Source organism: Electrona antarctica (genome assembly GCF_951216825.1).
Source record: "Electrona antarctica genome assembly, chromosome: 6".
NCBI classification, from domain to species: Eukaryota; Metazoa; Chordata; class Actinopteri; order Myctophiformes; family Myctophidae; genus Electrona; species Electrona antarctica.
The window spans coordinates 49,330,356-49,354,513 of record NC_136811.1 but is presented as its reverse complement, the minus strand read 5'-3'; the positions used below and the strand labels follow the sequence as shown (position 1 = coordinate 49,354,513).

The 24,158-nt window shown below is 42.9% G+C and overlaps 1 protein-coding gene across 1 annotated transcript in view; it reads left to right on the top strand.

Moving 5' to 3' along the window:
- LOC306925120 (activating signal cointegrator 1 complex subunit 3-like) overlaps nt 1-24,158 on the top strand; it is a 250,456-nt gene that overhangs the window by 2,343 nt on the left and 223,955 nt on the right. The window contains exons 3-5 of the mRNA XM_079503798.1: nt 17,023-17,176; nt 22,532-23,106; nt 23,535-23,553. Coding sequence (XP_079359924.1) covers nt 17,023-17,176; nt 22,532-23,106; nt 23,535-23,553 — 748 coding nt within the window. The remainder of the gene's footprint in view (nt 1-17,022; nt 17,177-22,531; nt 23,107-23,534; nt 23,554-24,158) is intronic.

Genomic DNA, 24,158 nt, shown 5'->3' with positions numbered 1-24,158 from the left:
CTTTGCACGAAAAACACTCCTTGGGCTAAAAACGGCCATAGCCACTTTTCAAATTCTTTTGGGTCTAGTCTTAGATTAACTGGCCTAAAGGTGATGAAAAAGTTCTGACAATTAGTTGCCTGCCAGTGCCAGCATAGTTTCTGTGAGCATAGTGTTTCAGTGTTTCATCTTCTCGGCATAATATGGTGAACGGGAAAGAATACCATTTAAGTTTGTCTGGAGAGTACCGTATGTTGACACTTTAAGTGCAAAATACTTACTGACAAACTTAAATTGATGACGGCATTTAAAAATTAGCTTAATTATTTCCACTGTGTGCCAGACAGACCAGTGAAAATCCTTAGGAAAAAATGCCAAAGATTTATACCAGTTGGAATAGTACTACGATTATATCGTGGTCTAATTGATTTTCATACAGTACCTCAAGGTAGGCTTAACCCATTCTGGGCGGGAATCCCTTTTGGTGTTAGCATTATGTTATGCTTTAGCTATTGAAAAATAGCAGATCTACAAGCTCATAGCGCGCCACCGAGTGGCGCGCTACGAGCTTGTAGGTCTGCTATTTTTGAAAAATCGAAGAACGACATAGCTTTTTCAGAAAACTTTCAGGATGTAGAAGAATTTTTTAGAATCTGATCTCAGGTCAAAATGGCTTAAATCACATCCATTACAGCAGTGATTCTCAACCTTTTTAATGTCAAGGACTCCCAGTGTGATACAGTATGCATCAGGCCATGGACCCCCATTTGATGGTGCTCTAATCTCTGGGACCGCAATCTAAGAACTATTGTTAAACATTATTATGGTCTGTCATTTGGTCCTGAATATTTACTGTCTATCTATATACTGTAGAACTGTGTCTTCCCAAACGTGTGTGTAAACGTTAAAAAAAACTTTTAAAAAAGGACGTAATTTATTCTAATTGTTGTTATTGCAATTTACGAGCTGCGTTTGCGTGTCTTACTTGTGTAAAGTGCATAGATGTGCCGCGCAATGGTAGGCCTGAGGCCTATCTTGGTAGGCCTGAGGCCTGCCATACCGGCCTGACCGGTCAATAAAATAAAGCTGAATTAACTAGCTTGTATTGGTAACTTTGACTGCACAATAGCCTCCCATTTAACCTCCTTGTATAGGCCTATATTAACCCACAATCAAATGTTATTCCATTTAATTCACTTGCACAATGGGACAGTAGTGTTTTCATTTACCTTGCCGACATCACTTCGCCTCTGAAATTTAATTTAATAATATTTGGACTGCTGGACAGCTGACAGTAGGCTCTCTTCACTCTTAAAAAAAGAGGCTAAAGAGGCTTTAGGGAAACAGGTTTGCTTCTAAATGTATTCATGCAGGAGGCCTTACGTGCGCAATGAGGGCATGTATGGCTGTGCTCTAGTCTAGGGTGTCTATTTCTATGTTGTTGTGTTTGATTGGCCGCACACAGGCTTAGAGGGGGAGTGATCAAGATATGTGCAACACAAAATGTCTTTGGGAAACCCAGCCAAAGCTTGTTCAAAGATACAACCTTGAACACGCTTTGTACTAGTTGTAATGGGTCCTCTAGTCAGTAGTCACCCATTTGTGAAGTAGTGAAATGTTCAACCAGCTTCAATTTATTCAGCAGAAATATAATAAGGGTTTGATTATAATAGTCTGGTACCAAGTCTACCAACGTTCTACAAGTTCTAAATCCGGGAATTTGAGATCACGCAATGTCATTGTCCATCTCAGATACATACCTTACCTTGACCACACGGTCATTATTGTAAAATTCTAAATGACAAAGGCCAGGAACTAGACTAGAGTGATTGATATATCGAAGATATTTAGCTGCATGGTACCTGCTCTGTTGCTAACATCAAACTCATCGTTTATTATCTGTTAAGATAAAGCAGTAGCTTTGGGTCAAAGCTACTGCTTTAACTTAACAGATCATAAAAATCACACTTGTGTGAAGGGAGGGGCGCCTCACTCCTTTAAACAAACATCGTACTAAGAAACAAACATTAAACGTCCATAGACTTGGCTGCCATATGTCATAATTTCAGAAAGCCAGACGTCGGAGGGACTAGCACCCTTCAAAACGTAATCACTATAGTGAGTGAAAAAACGTTATCAGTGGCCTCAGTGGTGGTCTGAGAAGGCTTCTTGCTCTGTAGACTGAACTGAAGTGACATCCACCAATCTACATCAGTGCAAAGAGCTCACCGTCTAGGGCAGTGAGTGAGTATATATGACTGAACCCGCCGAAAACATTCTATAGAGCTCTCAGACACCACTTTGAGCTACTTGAGCATGATAGACTCGGGCTGTACTACTACTACTTCAACAGGATGATGTGTCATTGTCCACCACAATGTACAGTAGCAGCCTGTACTACAAGGGTTCCTTTTACCTTGGCGGGTGGGACCCTCTTCAGATCCCATTCCCTTGACGAGACTCAAAACATTCTGCAGTACCACCTGCTTTCTCCCATTAAGCAGTGATGTAAATAGGTTTTCAATGTAATGGGTCCCGGGATGCACAGGTGGTCATTCAAATGAGTCCCAAAAAATTCTTGTGAGTCCCAAAAAAAATCACACCTGTGTGAAGTGAGTGGTGCAACTCCGTGAGGGGGTTCGCGGGGGGGGGAGTTCCAGACCCAGGAATGCGCCCAGGTGGCCGGGCCGGTTCCGGCGTGCCGTGCCGTGCCGCGTCCGAAACGGTTGAGAAATGACAGTTACCGTGTGGCGGTCCCTCTACTGTACCCTCTACTGTACTGTACTGTCATGTATTGGCACCCCCCGAAAGCATCATATATACAGTTAATACGTGCGTGTGTGTTTGTGTGTGCGTTAGGTACAGATGGTGAAAAACAACCATGCTATTTTTGTGCTCATACCCAGACACACACATAGCTCCGTAAGGGAGTGGTTGCACCACTCAAAAATAATAATAAAACATCTTTTATAAAAAAATATATATATAAAAATATCAAATAGGCCTATACAGTATATCTTTTTATGTAGGCTAGTAGTATTAGCAAGCATATTATTGCAGTTGCAATTATTGTACTTAGCCAAAATGCAAATAGGTTTGCCATTGTGGATGTAAAATAATTTATTTGGAAAAGTGGAACTTAGAAGTCACTTGAGTCCCTGTCTACAGGGAAGAATGGCAGCTGCAAAAAAGACAGATTCACAAGCTCTCAACGCGCCGCATGCGCCTGTCTCTGCAGCGCCGTTTACAACGTGTTGAGAGCTTGTAGATCAACGTGAACGAACCCCTGACACCAGCGCTGCAAAAACAAACGCGTTGAGAACCCGCAGATGCGCCCATCTCTGCAGCGCCGTTTGCAGCACGTTGAGAGCTTGTAGATCTGTCTGTTTTTGCAGCGCTGGTGTCAGGATTCGTTCACGTTACAGGCGGACATGAAGTGAAGTTCAATCAGTGCGTTGAATCAGCAGCAGCAACAAGCTAATAGCCAACACCACCACCACCAGTCTGTTAGCATAGCTTGTTGCTAACGATTTGTCACTCCGTCTTTTTCTTTTCTCTCTTTTATTATTTTTCCCCCCGACTTCACGGGTCGCGCATTGGGTTGTGATGAGACCCGATGTTGCAGCCTGTGTGTGACCGAAAGAGTGCTAGACTTCCACGTAGAACAGTGTGTGACCGAGAGAGTGCCAGTCTTCAGTGCAGCCAGGATAAAGTTGCGTCCACAGGATGCAGAGGCTTTTGGTTTATTGCGTCCCATAACTATAAAGTGCGTTTTGGGACGCAAAACGCACCCTATTTACATCACTGATTAAGTATAGTTTTCTCTGGCACAGGCATACAGCTCTCCAATCATTGACCAATCTTTTACCTTTTTGTCCTTTTTTTTTGCATGGCTTTCCGAAATTACGTCATAGGTGGCGGCCAGTCAAGTCTATGGACTTTTAATGTTTGTCGAGAGACTATTAATTATAATTAAATGTTTGTCCCACGATTTTTGCAACCCATTTTTTCACCCAGTGTCAATTATCGAATGTAATCCTGGACGCTACACTTCCTTCTATGGATGAGGACTCCAAGCTGCTTCTTTTCACCTGACAGGGGAGCGTTTCCCCCGGCCGGACGTAGCACGTGGAAGGAACACGTTATTTCGACCAGTTCCTTTCCCCTCCATCAGGCGCCCCGGCTGGCGGCCAGGGGGAGGTAGTTTAGAGACCAGGATTACTGCATGTTTTTTGTGATGGTACCTACCCTAGGGGACACGGGGAGAACATGCACCACACAGAAAGGCCCTTTCGCCAACCCCACTCCGGTATGGGCACTAATGACGCGGAGGAGAGAACACGCCCCCAGCGCCCACTGAGCTTAATAATTATACATTTTCCGTCCCAGACAAGTCTATGGACTCTAGGTAAATTATGGTAAGACTGTCTGTCTCGCTGCTATACATACAGCTTGTAATAAATGCATACATTTATCACGGATATGAGAACAAAAATCTGGGCGCCCATCACTTAAAGGTATATTCAGTGATTTGACTTAATCTAAATATCACTTATTTTTTCTTTTTTTCTGGATAATCCTCCCTACTATAGAGTGTGCTGACCATATAAGGAGTTCCTCCCTGTCCCCAGTGAGCCCCTGGGGTCAAAAAACCCTAGTTTCAGTTTTGGTGGCGGGTGGCAAAGCCTTCATCCAATCAGGATGAGAGGGGCCTTCCTCCAATCATGATCGAGTGGGGTGCACATGCTGTTGGCCTGTTGCACTTCCCCCCACTGTAGAGCGTGCATGTGCACATTTTGTTACCGGGGCGGACTGGGTGGTTTTCCAAATCACTCAAATCACTGAATGCTCCTTTAACACGAGTGTGATTTTTCTTTTTGTTTTCATGAGGGCTCACCAACCATCAGCCAATGATTTAGATTTTTGGGACAATATTAATCAACGATTATTACTGAAAATATAGTTAGTCGGAAATGGGTGTGGGCTAGTATGTGGGAGTTGCATCGTGATGCAAGGAATCGAAGGGGAACTATACAAAATGTTCAAGGGTTATAGGCAGTTGTAGCACCCATGAGACCGATTTGAAAGATTTATTTGAGTGTCTTGACACTCAAAACGGCGTGCACAAAAAGGCTGACACTGATCGGTCCAGCTCAGAGTTTGTGAGATAAGCTTTGAATTCATAGACAGACAGACACACAAACACCCGTGAATACATCATCTCTATCCACCTTCTTCGGCTTGGGGGGGATAATTTAAAACATTTCAACATTATATTTTGAACAATAAAGTGCAGGGAGCTCCTAGCACCATTTTCTATAAAAAAAATAACTGACATTTTAATTGGATAAAAATAATTATGCTAACTAAATACCTCCCCAAAGATGTTTCTCCAGTCAAAATGAATAAATAAAGAATAATGGCAGATGTTATATTTAGCTTGCAACAAAGCCTGTCTTGTGCTTCAGTATGTTTTTAGGTAGGCTTTTTGATCTGGTTTTTATCAAGAGCGGTTTGTTACATTGTCAGTCCGTCGTGTGTCGTTTTGTGAAATAAGTGTATATACTTACTTGACTATCTTTCCGATTGTGTTAGATGTACCAACAGCTTTCATCTCACATTGGAGAGAGAGAGAGAGAGAGAGAGGAGAGACAGAGGAGAGAGGGAGGGGAGAGAGGAGAGAGAGAGAGAGAGAGAGAGAAGAGAGAGGAGAGAGAGAGAGAGAGAGAGAGAGAGGAGAGAGAGAGGGGAGAGAGAGAGAGAGAGAGAGACCTCTACTGGCTGTCATATCTTCACACTCACTTCAGTATCTCAAATGTCTTCATACTAACTGTACTTTCTTCAGACTTGAAACTAAGTTGGGACTGCTTGTCACACAGCTACTTTTGCCCCACTCACCCCCTCGGTTAAATCCTCTGAGAGAAATGCTGCTTCAGGGAAAAGAGGACCGAGGGTCACTCCCAAGATTATCTTTGAGCTTGTGTTATGAAAGTGCTGATTGTAATTGAGTCATTGTGTTAATACTCCTGGCCTCCCAGGCTGAACTTCCTGACCCGAAGAGATAGCTGTAAAATGTGAAAAGATTATTTCAAATCCTCCCTCTATGCAGCCCGGTCTAATGCTGCGCTAACCTGTGGGTTGTTGATATGTGAGAGGCTTGACAGAAATATTAACCCATTTTGACCTGAGATCAGATTCTAAAAATGTCTTCTACATCCTGACAGTTTTCTGAAAAAGCTATGTTTCTATGTCAGTCGTTCTTCCAAAAATCGCAGACCTAGCTCGTAGCGCGCCACTCGGTGCAAACTTTAACCCAAAATGGGTTCAAAACCTGCGCCACTCCGCCAGAGTGTCAAAGACTAAAATACACATTTTGTAAAGCGTGTGCTGATTTTGCATCAGTGTTTGGGATGTCTCACAGAATTGGAAACAGATTTCTGTTGATCATTTCGTTCTTTTGAATTCATCAATTAATTTAGTAATTGTAATTAATTAGTTTACAATAAATTCAGAAAATGACATGTTGAAATTGCTTAATTAACACTTGGACTGCTGCCGTGTGGCCACAAGTGGTAGTTAGCTTGCACAGGCTGGAATTTGGGAGATTACAACTCAAAGACTTCCGTTTTCCCTTCTCGGCAAATGAGCGGAGAAGAAAAGGCTAATGTTAGCATTAGCTCACGCTAGCAATCTTTCTCCAGAAACGTTAATCTTTCAATCGCGATGCCATGAAAAATCTGAAATCAGATCCGAACCTCGGATGTCTCATTAGCACAACGGACAGCGACATAGTTTCAGCGAAAACAGCGAGAGCATATCGTAATTTTAACAGTAGTCTGCACATGTGACCGTGTGGACAGGGGTGAGCAAGGTGTTACCTAGCAACCGGCTCAGGGCTAAAAGTTGTTTTTTAACGCTGCCATTTCAGATCCTTATAAAGCGATATAACCACATGCTATTAAAAGATTAGACCTGTCTGAAGTGAGTGGTACTGTACTGTACTGTACTGTACTGTACTGTACTGTACTGTACTGTACTGTACTGTACTGTACTGTACTGTACTGTACTGTACTGTACTGTACATATGTGTATATAATATATACAGTATATATATATTTTATATATATATTCATCCAATATTTTGAACTAAAGTTCAAAAGCTGTGAGCTTGTAAATCAGCCATTTTCAGCATGGAACACGTGTACGACGAAGAATAAATCAGGCATCACTGCGCTTCTGTGGAGGGAGGGAGATATATTGTGTTGGCCGAACGAGGCGATCATGTATGGACACTTGGACAGCTATTTTTCGTGGCACATTATGTTTAATCACAACAACGTCATGTTTACTTTACCTCCTCAGTGTTTGGGTCGGTACATGTAGGACTGTATGTGTCTGCTGTCTACGTGCATATGCGCGAAATGTAGCGTCTTCTGGATGCATCTCTTTTGCATTAACATTTCAATGGCCGAGGGTCGTTAAAGTCTATTGTTCCGTCGTTATCGCACGTCTATTGCTTTCGGGGGAGGGTTAGTGTTATTTTCGGTCAAATCAGGCGGCACACCTGGACACATCAAACGGCACAGTAAAGTGCCGCGGCACACAGGTTGGGAAACACTGCTGTACTGTACTGTACTGTACTGTACTGTACTGTACTGTACTGTACTGTACTGTACTGTACTGTACTGTACTGTACTGTACTGTACAAGCCTTCCTCCCTGGCCTGTGTGTGTCTGTGTCAAAGAGTGTCAAAGACTAAAATACACATTTTGTAAAGCGTGTGCTGATTTTGCATCAGTGTTTGGGATGTCTCACAGAATTGGAAACAGATTTCTGTTGATCATTTCGTTCTTTTGAATTCATCAATTAATTTAGTAATTGTAATTAATTAGTTTACAATAAATTCAGAAAATGACATGTTGAAATTGCTTAATTAACACTTGGACTGCTGCCGTGTGGCCACAAGTGGTAGTTAGCTTGCACAGGCTGGAATTTGGGAGATTACAACTCAAAGACTTCCGTTTTCCCTTCTCGGCAAATGAGCGGAGAAGAAAAGGCTAATGTTAGCATTAGCTCACGCTAGCAATCTTTCTCCAGAAACGTTAATCTTTCAATCGCGATGCCATGAAAAATCTGAAATCAGATCCGAACCTCGGATGTCTCATTAGCACAACGGACAGCGACATAGTTTCAGCGAAAACAGCGAGAGCATATCGTAATTTTAACAGTAGTCTGCACATGTGACCGTGTGGACAGGGGTGAGCAAGGTGTTACCTAGCAACCGGCTCAGGGCTAAAAGTTGTTTTTTAACGCTGCCATTTCAGATCCTTATAAAGCGATATAACCACATGCTATTAAAAGATTAGACCTGTCTGAAGTGAGTGGTACTGTACTGTACTGTACTGTACTGTACTGTACTGTACTGTACTGTACTGTACTGTACTGTACTGTACTGTACATATGTGTATATAATATATACAGTATATATATATTTTATATATATATTCATCCAATATTTTGAACTAAAGTTCAAAAGCTGTGAGCTTGTAAATCAGCCATTTTCAGCATGGAACACGTGTACGACGAAGAATAAATCAGGCATCACTGCGCTTCTGTGGAGGGAGGGAGATATATTGTGTTGGCCGAACGAGGCGATCATGTATGGACACTTGGACAGCTATTTTTCGTGGCACATTATGTTTAATCACAACAACGTCATGTTTACTTTACCTCCTCAGTGTTTGGGTCGGTACATGTAGGACTGTATGTGTCTGCTGTCTACGTGCATATGCGCGAAATGTAGCGTCTTCTGGATGCATCTCTTTTGCATTAACATTTCAATGGCCGAGGGTCGTTAAAGTCTATTGTTCCGTCGTTATCGCACGTCTATTGCTTTCGGGGGAGGGTTAGTGTTATTTTCGGTCAAATCAGGCGGCACACCTGGACACATCAAACGGCACAGTAAAGTGCCGCGGCACACAGGTTGGGAAACACTGCTGTACTGTACTGTACTGTACTGTACTGTACTGTACTGTACTGTACTGTACTGTACTGTACTGTACTGTACTGTACTGTACAAGCCTTCCTCCCTGGCCTGTGTGTGTCTGTATATATATACATACACGTACGTCAACAGCAGACAATGTACCTGGCAGGCTGGTGTGAATGAGTGCTGCCTTTACATTATAATCACAAATATAATCAATCTTTTACCAATTATCATGCCCCCTTTTTTAGCCATCAGCAATATAATTGCTTTCTTCACCAATGAGTTCATAAAGCTGTCTTCTAACACCTCTCAATTATTTCCAACCGAACTCCTCTGGGAAGCTGTGTGGGAGCCAATAAATTACAATTTTCAATTTAGGCATTTAGTACAATTAGCAGACACCCTTAATCCGAAGCGATTTACAGTAAGGAAGTTGAATCAAAGTTGAGAATTACTACTAAAAACTCAACTTTTTCTATCTATATTTCAGCAGTGGGCAAAGGGCTCAACTGGGCAGGCAGCTGCCCGCGTTGCCCAGCAGTGCTATGAGAATAATAATAATAATAACTTTATTTATATAGCACCTTTCCAAAAACAAGTTTACAAAGTGCTTTACAGATAATAATAGCAGTAAAAATACAATAAGAATAAAACAAAACTAAAAACTTGTGAACAGTCAACACAATTAAAACATTTCATAAAAAGGCTGTGCAATAAAGGTGAGTTTTTAACTGTGATTTAAAAGAGGATACTGAGTTTGCCAGCCTAAGATCCTCAGGCAGTGAGTTCCACAGCCGAGGGGCCCGTACAGCAAAGGCCCGGTCGCCTTTTGTAATAAGGCGAGACTTTGGAACCGTCAATAGGGTTTTGCTGGAGGATCTCAGGCAGCGGCCAGGCTTGTAGGGAGTTAAAAGATTACAGATGTAAGCAGGTGCTTGACCATTTAGAGCTTTAAAAACAAGTAATAAAATCTTAAAATCTATTCTAAAACTTACAGGTAACCAATGAAGTGTCGCAAGGACAGGTGTAATGTGCTCACTTCTCTTTGTGCGGGTCAGTAGCCTAGCAGCTGCATTTTGTATCAGTTGTAGTCTGTGAATGTTCTGTTTACTGATACCTGAATAAAGTGCATTGCAATAATCTAATCTGGAAGAGATAAAAGCATGGATGAGAAGTTGCCAGCACTGATGCTTCTGCTCTTGGAAACTTTGTGGGATCCAATCAAAGTAGAGAAGACCTAGTGTGAAAAACATAAACAAATATAAATTGGCCAATGTGAGCTTGTGGGACTGGGACAACTAACTAGGGGTTTGTGGGGGTGCTGAATCCTATAAGGACACCTGCCTACTTCATCATTGGTGTAGAGAACCCGAAATCCATAATCAGTATGGGACAAAAGGGACTTTGGAAGCATACTGTATATTACAAGGTACAGTATAACAGTGAAACACTTTTATTCATGTTGCCAAATATGCCTGATATTCAAGACACATGGAAGAATGGATTTTTGTTGGAAACAAATACCATAATTCAGTTTTATATACTCTACTGTACGTGCGCTCGCACACACACACACACACAGCTTATCTAGTGTGTGTGCTGCTTATCTTAAAGACTCCCAACAAGGCCACATACAGCCTCAGGGATAATTACATGGGGAGCCATTTCAAATTTTAACAATAGGAAAATACAACCCAACTTTCCTATTTTCTTGGAGATGTGTGTGTTTTTGTTATCTAATACCTCCATTCCACGTCCGCTCTGAGGCCAAATGAGTCCACGGCGCACTGCACTGCTCCGTTCTGTCACAGGGTTGTGTGAACAGTTTATTTATTTTTTTACCCATGATTTTGTAACCCATTTTTCACCCAGTGTCAATTATCTAATGTAATCTGTACACTACCTCCGCCAACCCGGTGAGAGCAACGGACTGACCTCATGCTTCCTTCTATGCATGAGCGTCCAAGCCGCTTCTTTTCACCTGACGGGGGAGTTTCCCTGGTTGGACGTACAGTAGTGCGTGGAAGTTATTACCAGTTAATTTCCCCTCCATCAGATGTCCCATGATTTGTGTTTCAGTGGTGAAAAGTAATTAAGTACTTACAGTTGTGATCAAAAGTTTACATACGTTTGTAAAGGACATACTGTCATGATAGTCCTGACTTTCCAATAATTTGTTCAGCTCTTATTTTTCTGTGATAGGTTGATTGGAGCAAATACTTCTTTGTCATACAAAAAAATCTTGAATTTATTTGTATTTTTATGAATGTTTAAGGGTTTTCTGAAAATGTGACCAAATCTGCTGGTTCATAAATATACATACAGCAATGATATTATGTCCCATGGTCATGTAGAAAGTTGTGTCAATCAAATTAGCTTTGTGGCATGGCCTCTTAGCTTAAACTGAGTGATTATGATTGACTACATCTGGTGTGTTCACTTCTCTGAGCCTTATTTAGGGCTCTTTTGGCCACAACCCACAAACAATAAAATATGAAAGTCAAAGGAGCTCAGCATGGATCTGAAAAAGCGAATAATAGACTTAAACAAGTCAGGAAAGTCACTTGGAGCCATTTCAAGTCAGCTACAGGTCCCAAGATCAACTGTGCAAACAATTGTTTAAGTATAAACTGCATGGCACAGTTGTGTCACTGCCACGATCACGAAGAAAGCGCAAGCTATCACCTGCTGCTGAGAGAAGATTGGTCAGGATGGTCAAGAGTCAACCGAGAACCACCAAAAAGGAAGTCTGCAATGAGTTAGAAGCTGCTGGAACACAGGTGTCAGTGTCCACAGTCAAGCATGTTTTACATCGTCATGGGCTGAGAGGCTGCCGTGCAAGAAGGAAGCCCTTGCTCCAGAAGTGACACCTTAAGGCTCGACTGAAGTTTGCTGCTGATCACATGGACAAAGACAAGGCCTTCTGGAGGAAAGTTCTGTGGTCAGATGAAACAGAAATTGAGCTGTTTGGCCACAATGACCAGCAATATGTTTGGAGGCGAGAGGGTGAGACCTTTCTCCCCAAAGAACACCACACCTACTGTCAAGCATGGTGCTGGTAGTATTAAGCTCTGGGCCTGTTTCGCTGCCAATGGAACTGGTGCTTTACAAAGAGTAAATGGAATAATGAAGAAGGAGGATTACCTCAAAATTCTTCAAGACAGCCTCAAATCATCAGCCAGAAATGTGGGTCTTGGGCGCAGATGGGTGTTCCAACAAGACAATGACACCAAAAGTGGTAAAGGAATGGCTAAATCAGGCTCGAATTAAGGTTTTAGTATGGCCTGCCCAAAGTCCTGACCTAAACCCAATTGAGAACATGTGGAGTTGTGGACAGTGATGAAAAAACAAGTCCATGCAAGGAAGCCAACAAATTTAGATGAACTGCACCAATTCTGTCAAGAGGAGTGGTCAAAGATTCAGCCAGAAGCTTGCCAGAAGCTTGTGGATGGCTACCAAAAGCGTCAAATTGGGGTGAAAATGGCCAAGGGACATGCAACCAAATATTAGCATTGCTGTATGTATTCTTTTGAACCAGCAGATTTGGTCACATTTTCAGAAAACCCTCAAACATTCATAAAAATACAAATAAATTCAAGATTTTTTTGTATGACAAAGAAGTATTTGCTCCAATCAACCTATCACAGAAAAATAAGAGCTGAACAAATTATTGGAAAGTCAGGACTATCATGACAGTATGTCCTTTACAAACGTATGTAAACTTTTGATCACAACTACTTATGTGCAATTTTTTGGTGTTTTTACTCTTTTGCTTTATTTGTTTCCATAAATCAATGCTATTGAACCTCCTTTTCATCTGTGTGTTGGTTAAAAAAATGGGTGGGGTGGTTAGCTGGTTTGTCCCTCTCCTCTTCGGCAGAGCAGCTTGGAGATCCATTGTCAGTTGTTCTTATCAATGATGGACAAAACCTTACTCCACTTGAGCTGGACTTACAATATGTAAAGTGTGATAATAATAATGACACGTGTAAGTATCTAACAATATATAAAGTCACAATACCAACTTTGGTGAGGCAGTATTGCTTTGTTTAAAAAAAATATATATATATATATATATATGGTTTTCTTCATTTTCTGAAATAAATAAATTTTGTATTTTGCATTTGGCTGGGTAAAAGGGGGCTTTGGTTAAGAATAATAGTTAACCCATTTTGGGCGGGAACCCCTTTTGGTGTTTTACACATTATGTTATAATTTAGCTATTGAAAAATAGCAGATCTACAAGCTCATAGCGCACCACCAAGTGGCGTGCTACGAGCTTGTAGGTCTGCTATTTTTGAAAAATCGTGAAAATATTTATTTCAGAAAACTGGATTTTGAATACTTTTTTTAAATTTTGAGGTCAGGCCTGAATGGGTTAACTACAAAACCAGCATCTACTGTATATTTTGTTCGTCTTTTTTACTCTTCCTTTGACATTGCGCAAACACACATTTCACCCACTTTGACCTTGTGACTGCGAAAGTTTCATTGATTGAACTCCATCTCACCCTGGGACAACTTGGAACCAAACAAGAGACTTGTTGGCTAATGGCAAATCCCAATTCAATTCAATTAGGTATACACAATGTTACCTTCAGAAGCAACTTAATTAGTTGTGTGGTCTGTTGGAGTGTATACAATAATGGTTCAGAATAAACAATTGGGGCCGCTGCTGGCCACATGGGTTCCCTAAGCATAATTACTTTGTTGCTTTGTGGCGCCCCAAAAAGCCAACAAGAAAACAAACAAGCAAATGAAACATAATAGATTAAATGTCGTGCAATCGACGGAAACAGACTTCAGTCTTAACTATGGAAAGTACCAAATACTGATAAAGTTTTAAACTAGAAGGTAAATGGGATATTGTAAAGATTCTGCAACTACTGCATGCATGGGATATTTATTTATCACCTAAAAATGTATAGCTATTTTAGAGACAAGTTGTCAAAGGATGAACACTGAGGGCCCTATTTTTTTTTAATATATCTTTTTTTTTTTTTAACTTTATTTTTTATTCTTTTCCGTTTTTGTGAACAAGCAAGTTCTCTCGGGCATCACAGTACAATATAATTGTTACATTTCAATTGTTAACATTCAGAATGCAACGAGTCATCCAGTCCAAATAGATTGAGGTCCTATGCTAAGATGGAGTCAATCTTTTCCAGTGTTTTCAAACCGATCATTCGCTTTGGCAAAGTCTGTTTTTCGCACATTGATATTCTGTTGATTCATTACCATTAATATTTCTATGAATATAATCAGACCTTAATATGTGACAAGAAAATAGTACCAATAATAGCCTTAACTAACATTACAGCAATGACAAATGTTCATACAAGTTTAGTCTCACCTATTTTCCTTTCTCACACATACATCCAATGGTCATTCATCAAATATCTATTTCCGTGTATATTATCCGTTTTAACCAGTATTTGTATGATTTTTAATTATTGGTTTTCTCTATCAACTATCAATTTACTTATCTTAATTGGGTTCTGTAGCTCGTTAACATTAAGTCTAATTATCGTCTCATTATAATCTGTGCTATCCTATGTCGTACAAATATTGTCATTGTGAACCCAAGGTGGCCTTAACTTCTCATCATTATATACATTAATATAAAGCTTTAAATCAAGAAATAAAAAAAAACATATAAACAAAGACAGGACTTCCAGCTCGAGGTTTCTTTCATAAAGCAATACCTCATGAGTGGAAAGGTAATCTCCTGGGTTCCAGGAGGCCCTTCCAACACTAACTAACTGCTAGAAAACAGGAATTTAGTGTACAGTGATATGACATCTGTTGAGCCCCAGCTTGGTCTCCCAGACAACAGGTCTGCGCTAACATCGAATATCTGAGTACAAAACAACCTATCAGACAGGTATTTAGTATTCAGTCAAGTATGTCCAAACAAAGGTAGTGTTGTAAAAAGGGGGAAATAAAATGTAAAACAAAAGCAAAGAGAGGTGAACATTTTCCATATCTTATGTCTCATTCTGAATTCAAAGATATCTCCCAATACTTCCCATGTACTTCTCCGTCGTAGATCAATCAGCGTTATGAGTTATGGTGATGTCGTCATCTGGTGGCGGGGGGGTTAGTGGAGGAGGGGTTGCGGTGCGGCGGAATTCCTGGAGCCTCTGTGTTGCCCTTCGCAGTGCGTCTCGGTCATGTGGTGTCCTCTTCCCCCAAGATGTTTTCCTCAGCTTCGCCAGGTTATCTGTGGTGGTAGTTGTAGGGGTGGAGGTGGTGGTGGGTCGAAGGTTTTCCTCTTCCTCGGTGCTCATGATCCCCCTCTTCTTCAAATCCTCTCTTGCTTCCTCCATGCTGTTGTAAGTGGTGCTGGCTCCCGTGGGGCGACCGGCCCCATCGTAAAACACACGTAGTTTTGTCAAGGGGGGGGTATGGAAGGCGAGTCCTTTTTTTTTTAGGAGCAGGCGGATCGGGGCATACGCGGCTCTCTTCTTCTGTATTTCTTGAGGGTAGTCATCAAAATAAGCTCTTTTGCCATTCAGTAGGACAGTTTTTTTCTTCCATGCTGTATTGCGTACCAGCTCTTTGGTCTTGTCCTCCAGAAAGCACATGATGATTGAACGAGGGGTGGCGGTCGGTGGTGGCTTGGGAACGAGAGATCGGTGGCAGCGCTGTATGCCCAGGTCAATGTCCAGTGCTAATTCAGTTTTAATGAAGTTATTAATGAACCCCATCATGTCATTCCCCTCGCTGTTTTCTGCAACGTTGTATAAACGTAGGTTTTGGCGTCGAGACCTTGTTTCTAAATTCAGTACCTTCTCTTGCAGTCTCTCGTGGTCTTGTAGTAGTGAACTCATCATTTGTTTGGCGTCTGAGCTCCACTTCTCGACGCTCTCCACCTGTGTTCCGCGTTGTCCACGGTGCATTGTAAGTCGGTGACAAGCCTAGTCAGTTTGTTGTTGAATTCTTTCTTGAGGTCTGCCATGTCTTTGCGCATTTGCTCGAAAAGAGATTCTTTAAAGCCCTCCAACTCCTTCCTAACTTCGGTCCTCATGGCTTTTATATCAGCGTGTATCGCCTCCATGCTTGCTTGTAGGCACGCCATGGCGTTTCGCCCTGGTGCGTTTAGCTCTGGGTCCACGTTGCCGTCGCAACTCTTCTCCGTTGTTTGTCTACCTTTCTTTTCTGATCTGGTGGTCGTTTTATCACCTTTAGTCTTTCTTTTGTCTCCCCCTTCCATTTTTGTGTTTATTTTTCGGTATATAGTTGGTTTTTAGGGGTAATAAAGTAGACCTTGCTGGGAGCTGTTGTTCTATGCTGCTGCTCTCTTTGGTGTCATACCGGAAGTCCCTTTAATATATCTTTTTAATCCTTTATTTACCCAGGGTAGTAGCTGAGCACAAGTGCTCATTTTCAGCAACGCCCTACACACACACACACACACACACACACACACACACACACACACACACACACACACACACACACACACACACACACACACACACACACACACACACATTGAAACCTGGGAGCTGACCAGTACAACCACAGTCTTATACTGTTGGCCACTAAGCAGCTCCAGGGGGAGCAGTTGGGGGTTCAGTGCCTTGCTCAAGGGCACTTCATCCCTTTCCAGTGCTTTACACCTTATGCTTAAACTTTGTTGCCTTTTTTTTGTTTTGTTTTTTTACTATTTCTGACGAACATTTTTGAATAGTTCAAATAGTCAATCTAAGCTCACAACATGTCGATGTAGATCGGCTAGTTGAACAATCTAAAAATGTTTTCAAAATAGAAAAATGTAGTAATGTAGGCTACACTCTGTCGTACGACGGTGTCGCTTGACGAAAATAGCCGATGTACAAGCTCACAACGTGACACGTATATCGCAACACATTGTGAGCTTGTTGCTATTTTTTCTTTTAGCTATTTTCGGTGAGCTGCAATGCCATAACAAAGTACAGTACGAATCGAGCTTATTGGTGCACAAACAAATAGAACATCCATGCATATGAATGTTGTGTATAACAACGTACACCTTTCTGTGTTCCTCCCCATTGCCTGCCGTCTGTTAGACCAAGCGGTTGAAGAGACAGGAGCTGTTTGCCAGAGAGGGCCTCACATGGCAGAAGATTGTCCAGTTTTGCACACAGCGCCAGGACAACAAGGCTGAGCAGCAGGCCGCCTCTCAGGAGCTGAGGAGCATCCTTCAGGCAGCCAAACAGATTGGTACAGTAATCCATTCTAGAGTTTAGTGTCCGACCGATATATCGGCCACCGATATGGCCTCATTTGGCCTCATATCGGGTCATATTATCGTATCGGTGGAATGTCTAGCGATATGTATCGGTATTGCATACCGATGGAACTCAGTCAGTGCTCCTCGTCTCTTGTTTGGAAGTTCATTTGAAATGCAGCCTATTTTGTCTGAGCCAAACTGTGATGCCAGTGTCTGTGTCACTCCAAACTACTCTTTCATAAATGAATGAATGAATGGTTAATATATATATCTGTTGTATCTGCATATCGGTTATCAGTGAACGTCCCATCTCTAAAATCGGTTATTGGTATCGGTCCCAAAAATCCATATCGGCCGGGCCCTACTAGAGTTGTTCTGATACCGATACAGTACGTAATACATTTTGATTGCTTCAGTTGACGTGGCACTACCGTTTTATACTATGTGCTATTTACTTATTTTTTTGTACTAACTTGTAGCTGCACTTTAACAATCATTAATGGCATTTCTATGTATTCCTAGATCAGTGGTTGTCAAAACATATTTTAACCCGTTTTGACCTGAGATCAGATTCTAAAAATGTCTTCTACATCCTGACAGTTTTCTGAAAAAGCTGTTTCTATGTCAGTCGTTCTTCGATTTTTCAAAAATAGCAGACCTACAAGCTCGTAGCGCGCCACTCGGTGGCGCGCTACGAGCTTGTAGATCTGCTATTTTTCAATAGCTAAAGCATAACATAATGCTAACACCAAAAGGGGTTCCCGCCCCAAAATGGGTTAATGTCAAGCACCCCTGGCCCATAACTCTAGACGGGTCCCTTTGGTTCCATGTGTACACTCTCAGAGTTACAGACCTGTGAGGGTCCTTTTGGAATCCCTTCAAGGAATACTGGACCCCACTTTGAGAACCACAGTCCTAGATTCTTTTTAAATTACACACATGTATCGATTCAGTACTCTGTAATCAGTTGTGGGTATCGGAATCGGCATCGGGGAAAGATTATGAATTCTAGGAAAGAATTCTATCGTACATCTCAAAGACATTATCATTCACATCAATCTGATCTAATTTCTTTTAGTTGAAGAGTGATCAAACGAGACCAGGGAAGAATAACAGAGTGATTCGATCTTTGGTCCAGAGTGATTACTTAGCATTGCTCGCCGAGCTCCCAACAGCTGTAATGAATTTTTTATTTTCGTTTTTATGAAGTCTCTGCAGTGAATGCTTCGAAGGCATAGTGAGGCTGAATGGCAGGCAGTTAAAAATGCTACAGTGTACAGTTGAAGATTTTTTATGGAGGAGAGGCGTCTGATCGATTTTTTTAGTTTCAAATCCCCCCCAAAAATAATTCTTGTTCTAAGAGCAGGGTTATGCCTCCACTTGGAGATAACGGGTGCCCCCAGAGACACGATGCACAATATGTGGCACCACCATTGGCTGTCATTGCACCAACCAAACAGTAATAGCATTTATCTGCCCCTGATGTGCCTGATAATTAGCTTAAATCCAAATCCCTGCCAAATACCTCCCTAAGTAAGACGCCGGTGTTTCCAAGGTCCCCTTTCCACCGTTGTTATTGCTATTCGGATCCTGTGTGTGTGTGTGTGTGTGTGTGTGTGTGTGTGTGTGTGTGTGTGTGTGTGACTGTGTGTGACTGTGTGTGACTGTGTGTGTGTGTGTGTGTGTGTGTGTGCGCGCGTACATGCATGCATGCGTGCGTGCGATGTGGTGGGTAGGGGGGTGTTGTGGTGTCAGTCAAGGCTGAGGTAGGGGGTGGCAGAGAGGGAGAAGGCGAAGGGAAAAAACAGCGGGGTAGGGATTGAGACGCGGCAGGATTCTCGCTACCTTCCTAATCCCTTTGCACCCTCCGACGGGATATCAGAGCTCCAGAGGACACCTCCGGCTAGAGCTCAGCAGCCGTACAGTAGACTGAGGTCTGAAGGACGGAGAGCTTCCTCTCGGTTCCTAACAGGCAGACAGACAGACTGCCACGTGTGTGTTTATGCATTGAATCCAGAGCTTAGGGGGGAGCCAGCCAGGGCCAGTAAAGGACCTTTAATTAGTACAAATCTTTATTTAACTTTCAGGGCTGTTTGCACCAAGAAGGATTAACCTATTTTGACCTGAGATCAGATTCTAAAAATGTCTTCTACATCCTGACAGTTTTCTGAAAAAGCTATGTTTCTATGTCAGTCGTTCTTCGATTTTTCAAAAAGAGCAGACCTACAAGCTCATAGCGCGCCACTCGGTGGCGCGCTATGAGCTTGTAGATCTGCCATTTTTCAATAGCTAAAGCATAACATAATGCTAACACCAAAAATGGTTCCCGCCCAAAATGGGTTAAGCCTTAACCTGGTTTAAATCAAGGTTTGTTCAGTTGCACAAAACTTTAAACCTAGTTTTCACTAATCAGGTTTTTCACAAATTTTGTTTTTTCAAACTTGGTTTTAATTTTCACAGTAAAGCTGGATTAATGTTCATCCTGTTGCACCACAGCTTTAAACTTCGATTTAAATATCAATAGGGGATTCATTTGAAACTTACCGTAGAGGTGGTTTAAATGTAAACATGGAAGCATATAGCCTCGTTCCCAGCCATCAGATGACTAATAAACCCCAGTGACAGTATACAATGGTGTCGCTCGCTAAAAACAACAGATTTATAAGCTCACAACGCGCCACTCCATGGTGCGTGGTGGGTTTATAGATCTGTTGCCGTCACGCTCAGTGGTTCCGAATCCAATCATTCCAATCGTGAGGTGCTCTTTTGTTTACTCTTTTGTTTTCATGAAGCCATCTGACATTTGAACCCAGGAGGAGGACCAGGACATGATTGGTATCGCCGTAGCCTTAACTCTTTGCGCTGCCGTAGCGTGAGGGGAACAGATCTATAAACCCACCATGAGCGACACCGTCGTATAACGTGGGTTTATTAGGACGGCAACCCCTTTCAGTGTTTCCTGCAGGAAAAAGCTTTGGCATGGAGCTGGGGGCGGGGGGACCTTCTGGCACGCTGCCCTTGGCCGTGCCGAAAAATTTGATTAATTAATTAATTTGATTAATGAATTAATTCATTTGTATTATTGCTCTTGTATTGCTATTGGAGACACTGGGGAGGCACTGGGGAGGCACTAAGAAGACACTGGGGAGGCACTGGGAAGACACTGGGGAGGCACTGGGGAGGCACTGGGAAGACACTGGGGAGGCACTGGGAAGACACTGGGGAGGCACTGGGGAGGCACTGGGAAGACACTGGGGAGGCACTGGGGTGGCACTGGGGTACACAGGGGAGGCACTGGGGAGGCACTGGGAAGACACTGGGGAGGCACTGGGGTGGCACTGGGGTACACAGGGGAGGCACTGGGGAGGCACTGGGAAGACACTGGGGAGGCACTGGGGAGGCACTGGGCAGGCACTGGGGAGGCACTGGGGAGGCACTGGGGAGGCTTCAGTCCTAAATGGGGTATTATTATTATGTTGTTGCAGGCACAGTATTTATGCTAATGATATTAGGCTCAAGGGGGTTGGTTATTCCTCTTCATTTACAGTGCAAAACCAAGATGGTGGACACACAACAAAGTTTAAACCGTAAATGAATTACAGGTTGAAGGATTTAATCACAGGTTAAGGGTTTAATCACCGGTGTGTTAAGCAATGCTTAAAATCAAGTGGTGCAACACACCTTGAATTAAAATAAATCCTTGATCAACAAATCTTTGATTAACACTAAACTAAGCATTATTTATTCCTTCTTGGTGCAAACGACCCTCAGTATGTTTTTTCGCTCTCGCTCACCTATTCTTTTTATGGCATAGGCAGCTCCCGGCAGGATCCGCCGGGAGAAACTATGCGCAGCTGCGCGACATGAGACTAATTACTTAGAGCGACAGAGAGGAGTGTGTGTGTGTGTACATGTGTGCGTGTGTGTCAATTTAACAAAGGTGCAGACGATCAGAAATCAGCAGAGAGTGAGTGATGTTTGCGCTACTCTATGCCGAATTGAAGTGGACTCGGACCCAGACTTTTTTTTTCTCCCTGGAAATAAAAACGTCTGGGTTTCCGAGGCTACGCAAGGAGTGACACTACAGACCTACTGGATAGGTTCATAAATTATGTAACATGCTTTTGTTTTGTGTTTTTTGCCCCCCCCCCCCCCTAAACATTAACAAGTAAAGCTTAACAGGGCAACAAATTAACACTTGGACTTGCTTGTAGATGTAAACGGGTCAAGGGATCACGTTGTAGAATAAAAAGATAGAGGTCTCGCTAATTTAACGGGGCTTCGCTTTACATTGGTGTGGTCTCTCTCTCTCTCTCTCTCTCTCTCTCTCTCTCTCTCTCTCTCTCTCTCTATTGGCGACAGTCAAGAGTAACTCAATATTTGCTGTTGTCATGGTTCTGCTGCCCAGCCACTTTGTTGTCTCCAACTCGCTCTGAGCCATCTAACTAAGATCCAAATGAAGAGAAGCTCTTAAGCTCACTCTGAAGAAGGATGAAAGCCGCCATTCTGCTCCACTACGTGAGGCGGAGGCTGAGATGCTTTTAGACCATTTTAATTGGTTTAAATCCTTTTCATCTGGTCTGGATGCTCCCAGCCTCTCTCCTCCACACACACACACACCCCCACCCACACACAACCCATTTCTCTCTGACATTTTTTCCCCCCTTCTCTAATTGGACAATTAGTCCGCATTCCTTTTGTTAAGCCTGGCTCTTGTTAAGCTTTAAATTGTTTGGAATATTATTATTCAAATGAAATGCAGCAGTGGCACACAGCATCTCTTTTTTTTAAACGGCCAGTTCTTTCTCCAGCCTGTACTTCAATTCAAGGTGCTGCTGCTTATGTCTCCTGGTGAAAGAAACGCTGCAACGCAGAATAACATAGACTAGCTGTTGCAAAAGCTAGATACCCCTAATGGTAACAGCTTGGTGATGGTGGTTGTTCCACAATAGTCATAACCATTAACCCATTTTGACCTGGGAACGATTCTGCAAATGTCTTCTAAATCCTGACTGTGTTCTTGAAAAAGCTATGTTTTTCTGTCAGTCTTTCTAAAACACTTTCATGTCACTTTTCACGTTTCTTCAAAAATAGCAGACCTACAAGCTCGTAGCACGGCACTCGGTGCCGCGCTACGAGCTTGTAGATCTGCTATTTTTCAAAAGCTAAAGCATTACATAATGCAACACCAAAAGGGGTTCCCGCCCAGAATGAGTTAAAATGACGACCAGTACGACCACAGCTGAAATAGCTTTTTTGAAATGGGCTTCTTAATTTGTTTACTAATGATTATGACTAGCCATGATGTGACTCGCTCAGTACCTTGTTTCCTCTTCCTTGCACAGTGGGGGCTGACGATGGCCAGGACACCATCGAAAGCGCCGCCGTCTTCCTCTTCGAGACCTTCCACAACAAGGACCATGTGGGCAGCGAGGAGACGCGGGCCATCAAGCAGATGTTCGGCCCGTTCCCCGCCTCTGCGGCCGAGGCCTCCTGCGCGGCGGTGACACGGGCCGTGACTCCGCTCGGAGAGTCCCTGGTGGAGGACTTTGTCCAGGCCCAGAGCGCCTGCCGCGGTCGCCAACGCGGCGGCGCAGCCTCCTTCGGGCGCAACATCGCCTTCTCCTACGACTGCTACACGCTGGACCCCGTGGACGACCTGCCCCCGGCCGAGAGCTCCGACGACGACATGGGCCTGGACTTCAACAGCTTCCTCGCCAGGAGGGTCGGGGGCCAGCAGGGGGACGGGGCCGCGGCTTCTACCTCCGCCCAGGGCTCTATGGACGGAGCCATCTTGAGGGCGGAGGTGGAGAAGTACCTCGACGGAGGCAACATGATCTCCTCCAGCCCAGAGGAGCTGTGCACCTCCCTGTTCGAGATGCTTGCCTCCCACAAGAGTGACGACGAGCTGCAGAATGAGGTTAGCATGGGCTGCACGCACGCCACATGTTTGGGGTCCGATGCCAAATCCCGATTCCCAGACCACCAATTACTGATGTTTTTTTAACCAATATTTTTGAATCAATTTGAAACACTTGATTAGCCATGACACAGTTTAAACAGTTTAAAAACAACTAATCACTTAATCAGTATTAAATATGTGTGAAATCCTTCACCTATAATGATTGGCTGTAATTTTCCGATACCAATGTTGTATATAATCGGCCAGACTGATACAATGGTAACACATTTCCAATCTGCGGCGCACTGGTTCAAAATAGATCCAGTGTAGAACGAACTTGGCATTTCAGCAACGTAAAGTTTGATCTGTCCCAGAGGTATGCTTTGTGTCATGGCGTTCCTCTGATTCTCCAGTCCTAACCTTGACCTACACCCTGTTGTCTCTAGGGCTTCGTCCAGGGTTGCAGTTCGCTCCTGGGCCATGTCAGCCATGGCCTTTATGTTTCCAACCATAGTCTGGAATCGCTATGAGCAGTTTTGACCTTAGCTGAAGATGAAGGCCCCTTAACATCCCAGGGGGAATATTTATGAGAGCCCGACGGATATGTGGGTTTGGCCCACATATCGCCAAATTATCACAACATCAGTATCAGGAATTATACAACAAATGTAATGTTTACCCTTTTTGTAACCACTTCCTACCCTTACCCTTCCTGCCCTTACAGGCACAAAATCTTTACCTTTATCTATCAAAATGTTATTTGTGTTTTTGTTTTGCTCGCAAGTTAAATGCTCTCAAATAGAAACTTTAATCTAATAAATATTTTTGCACTTTTCTTTGTTTTTCACAAAATATTGGTCAAAACATCAGTAATCGGTGGTCTAGGACTCTAGGTCAGACTCTCAGAAACGGCTTTGGACCCAAGAGTCTGGCTTTCAGTCGGGCTCTTAAATCTTTTGCAAACAAAGGGCAAGTTAAAATGGAATGCAGATTTGAGTATAAGCTGCCTGGATTCTGTACATTCTATACAGAGGACACCAAGACCTTGTAATTATTCAGAGAGGATTTGC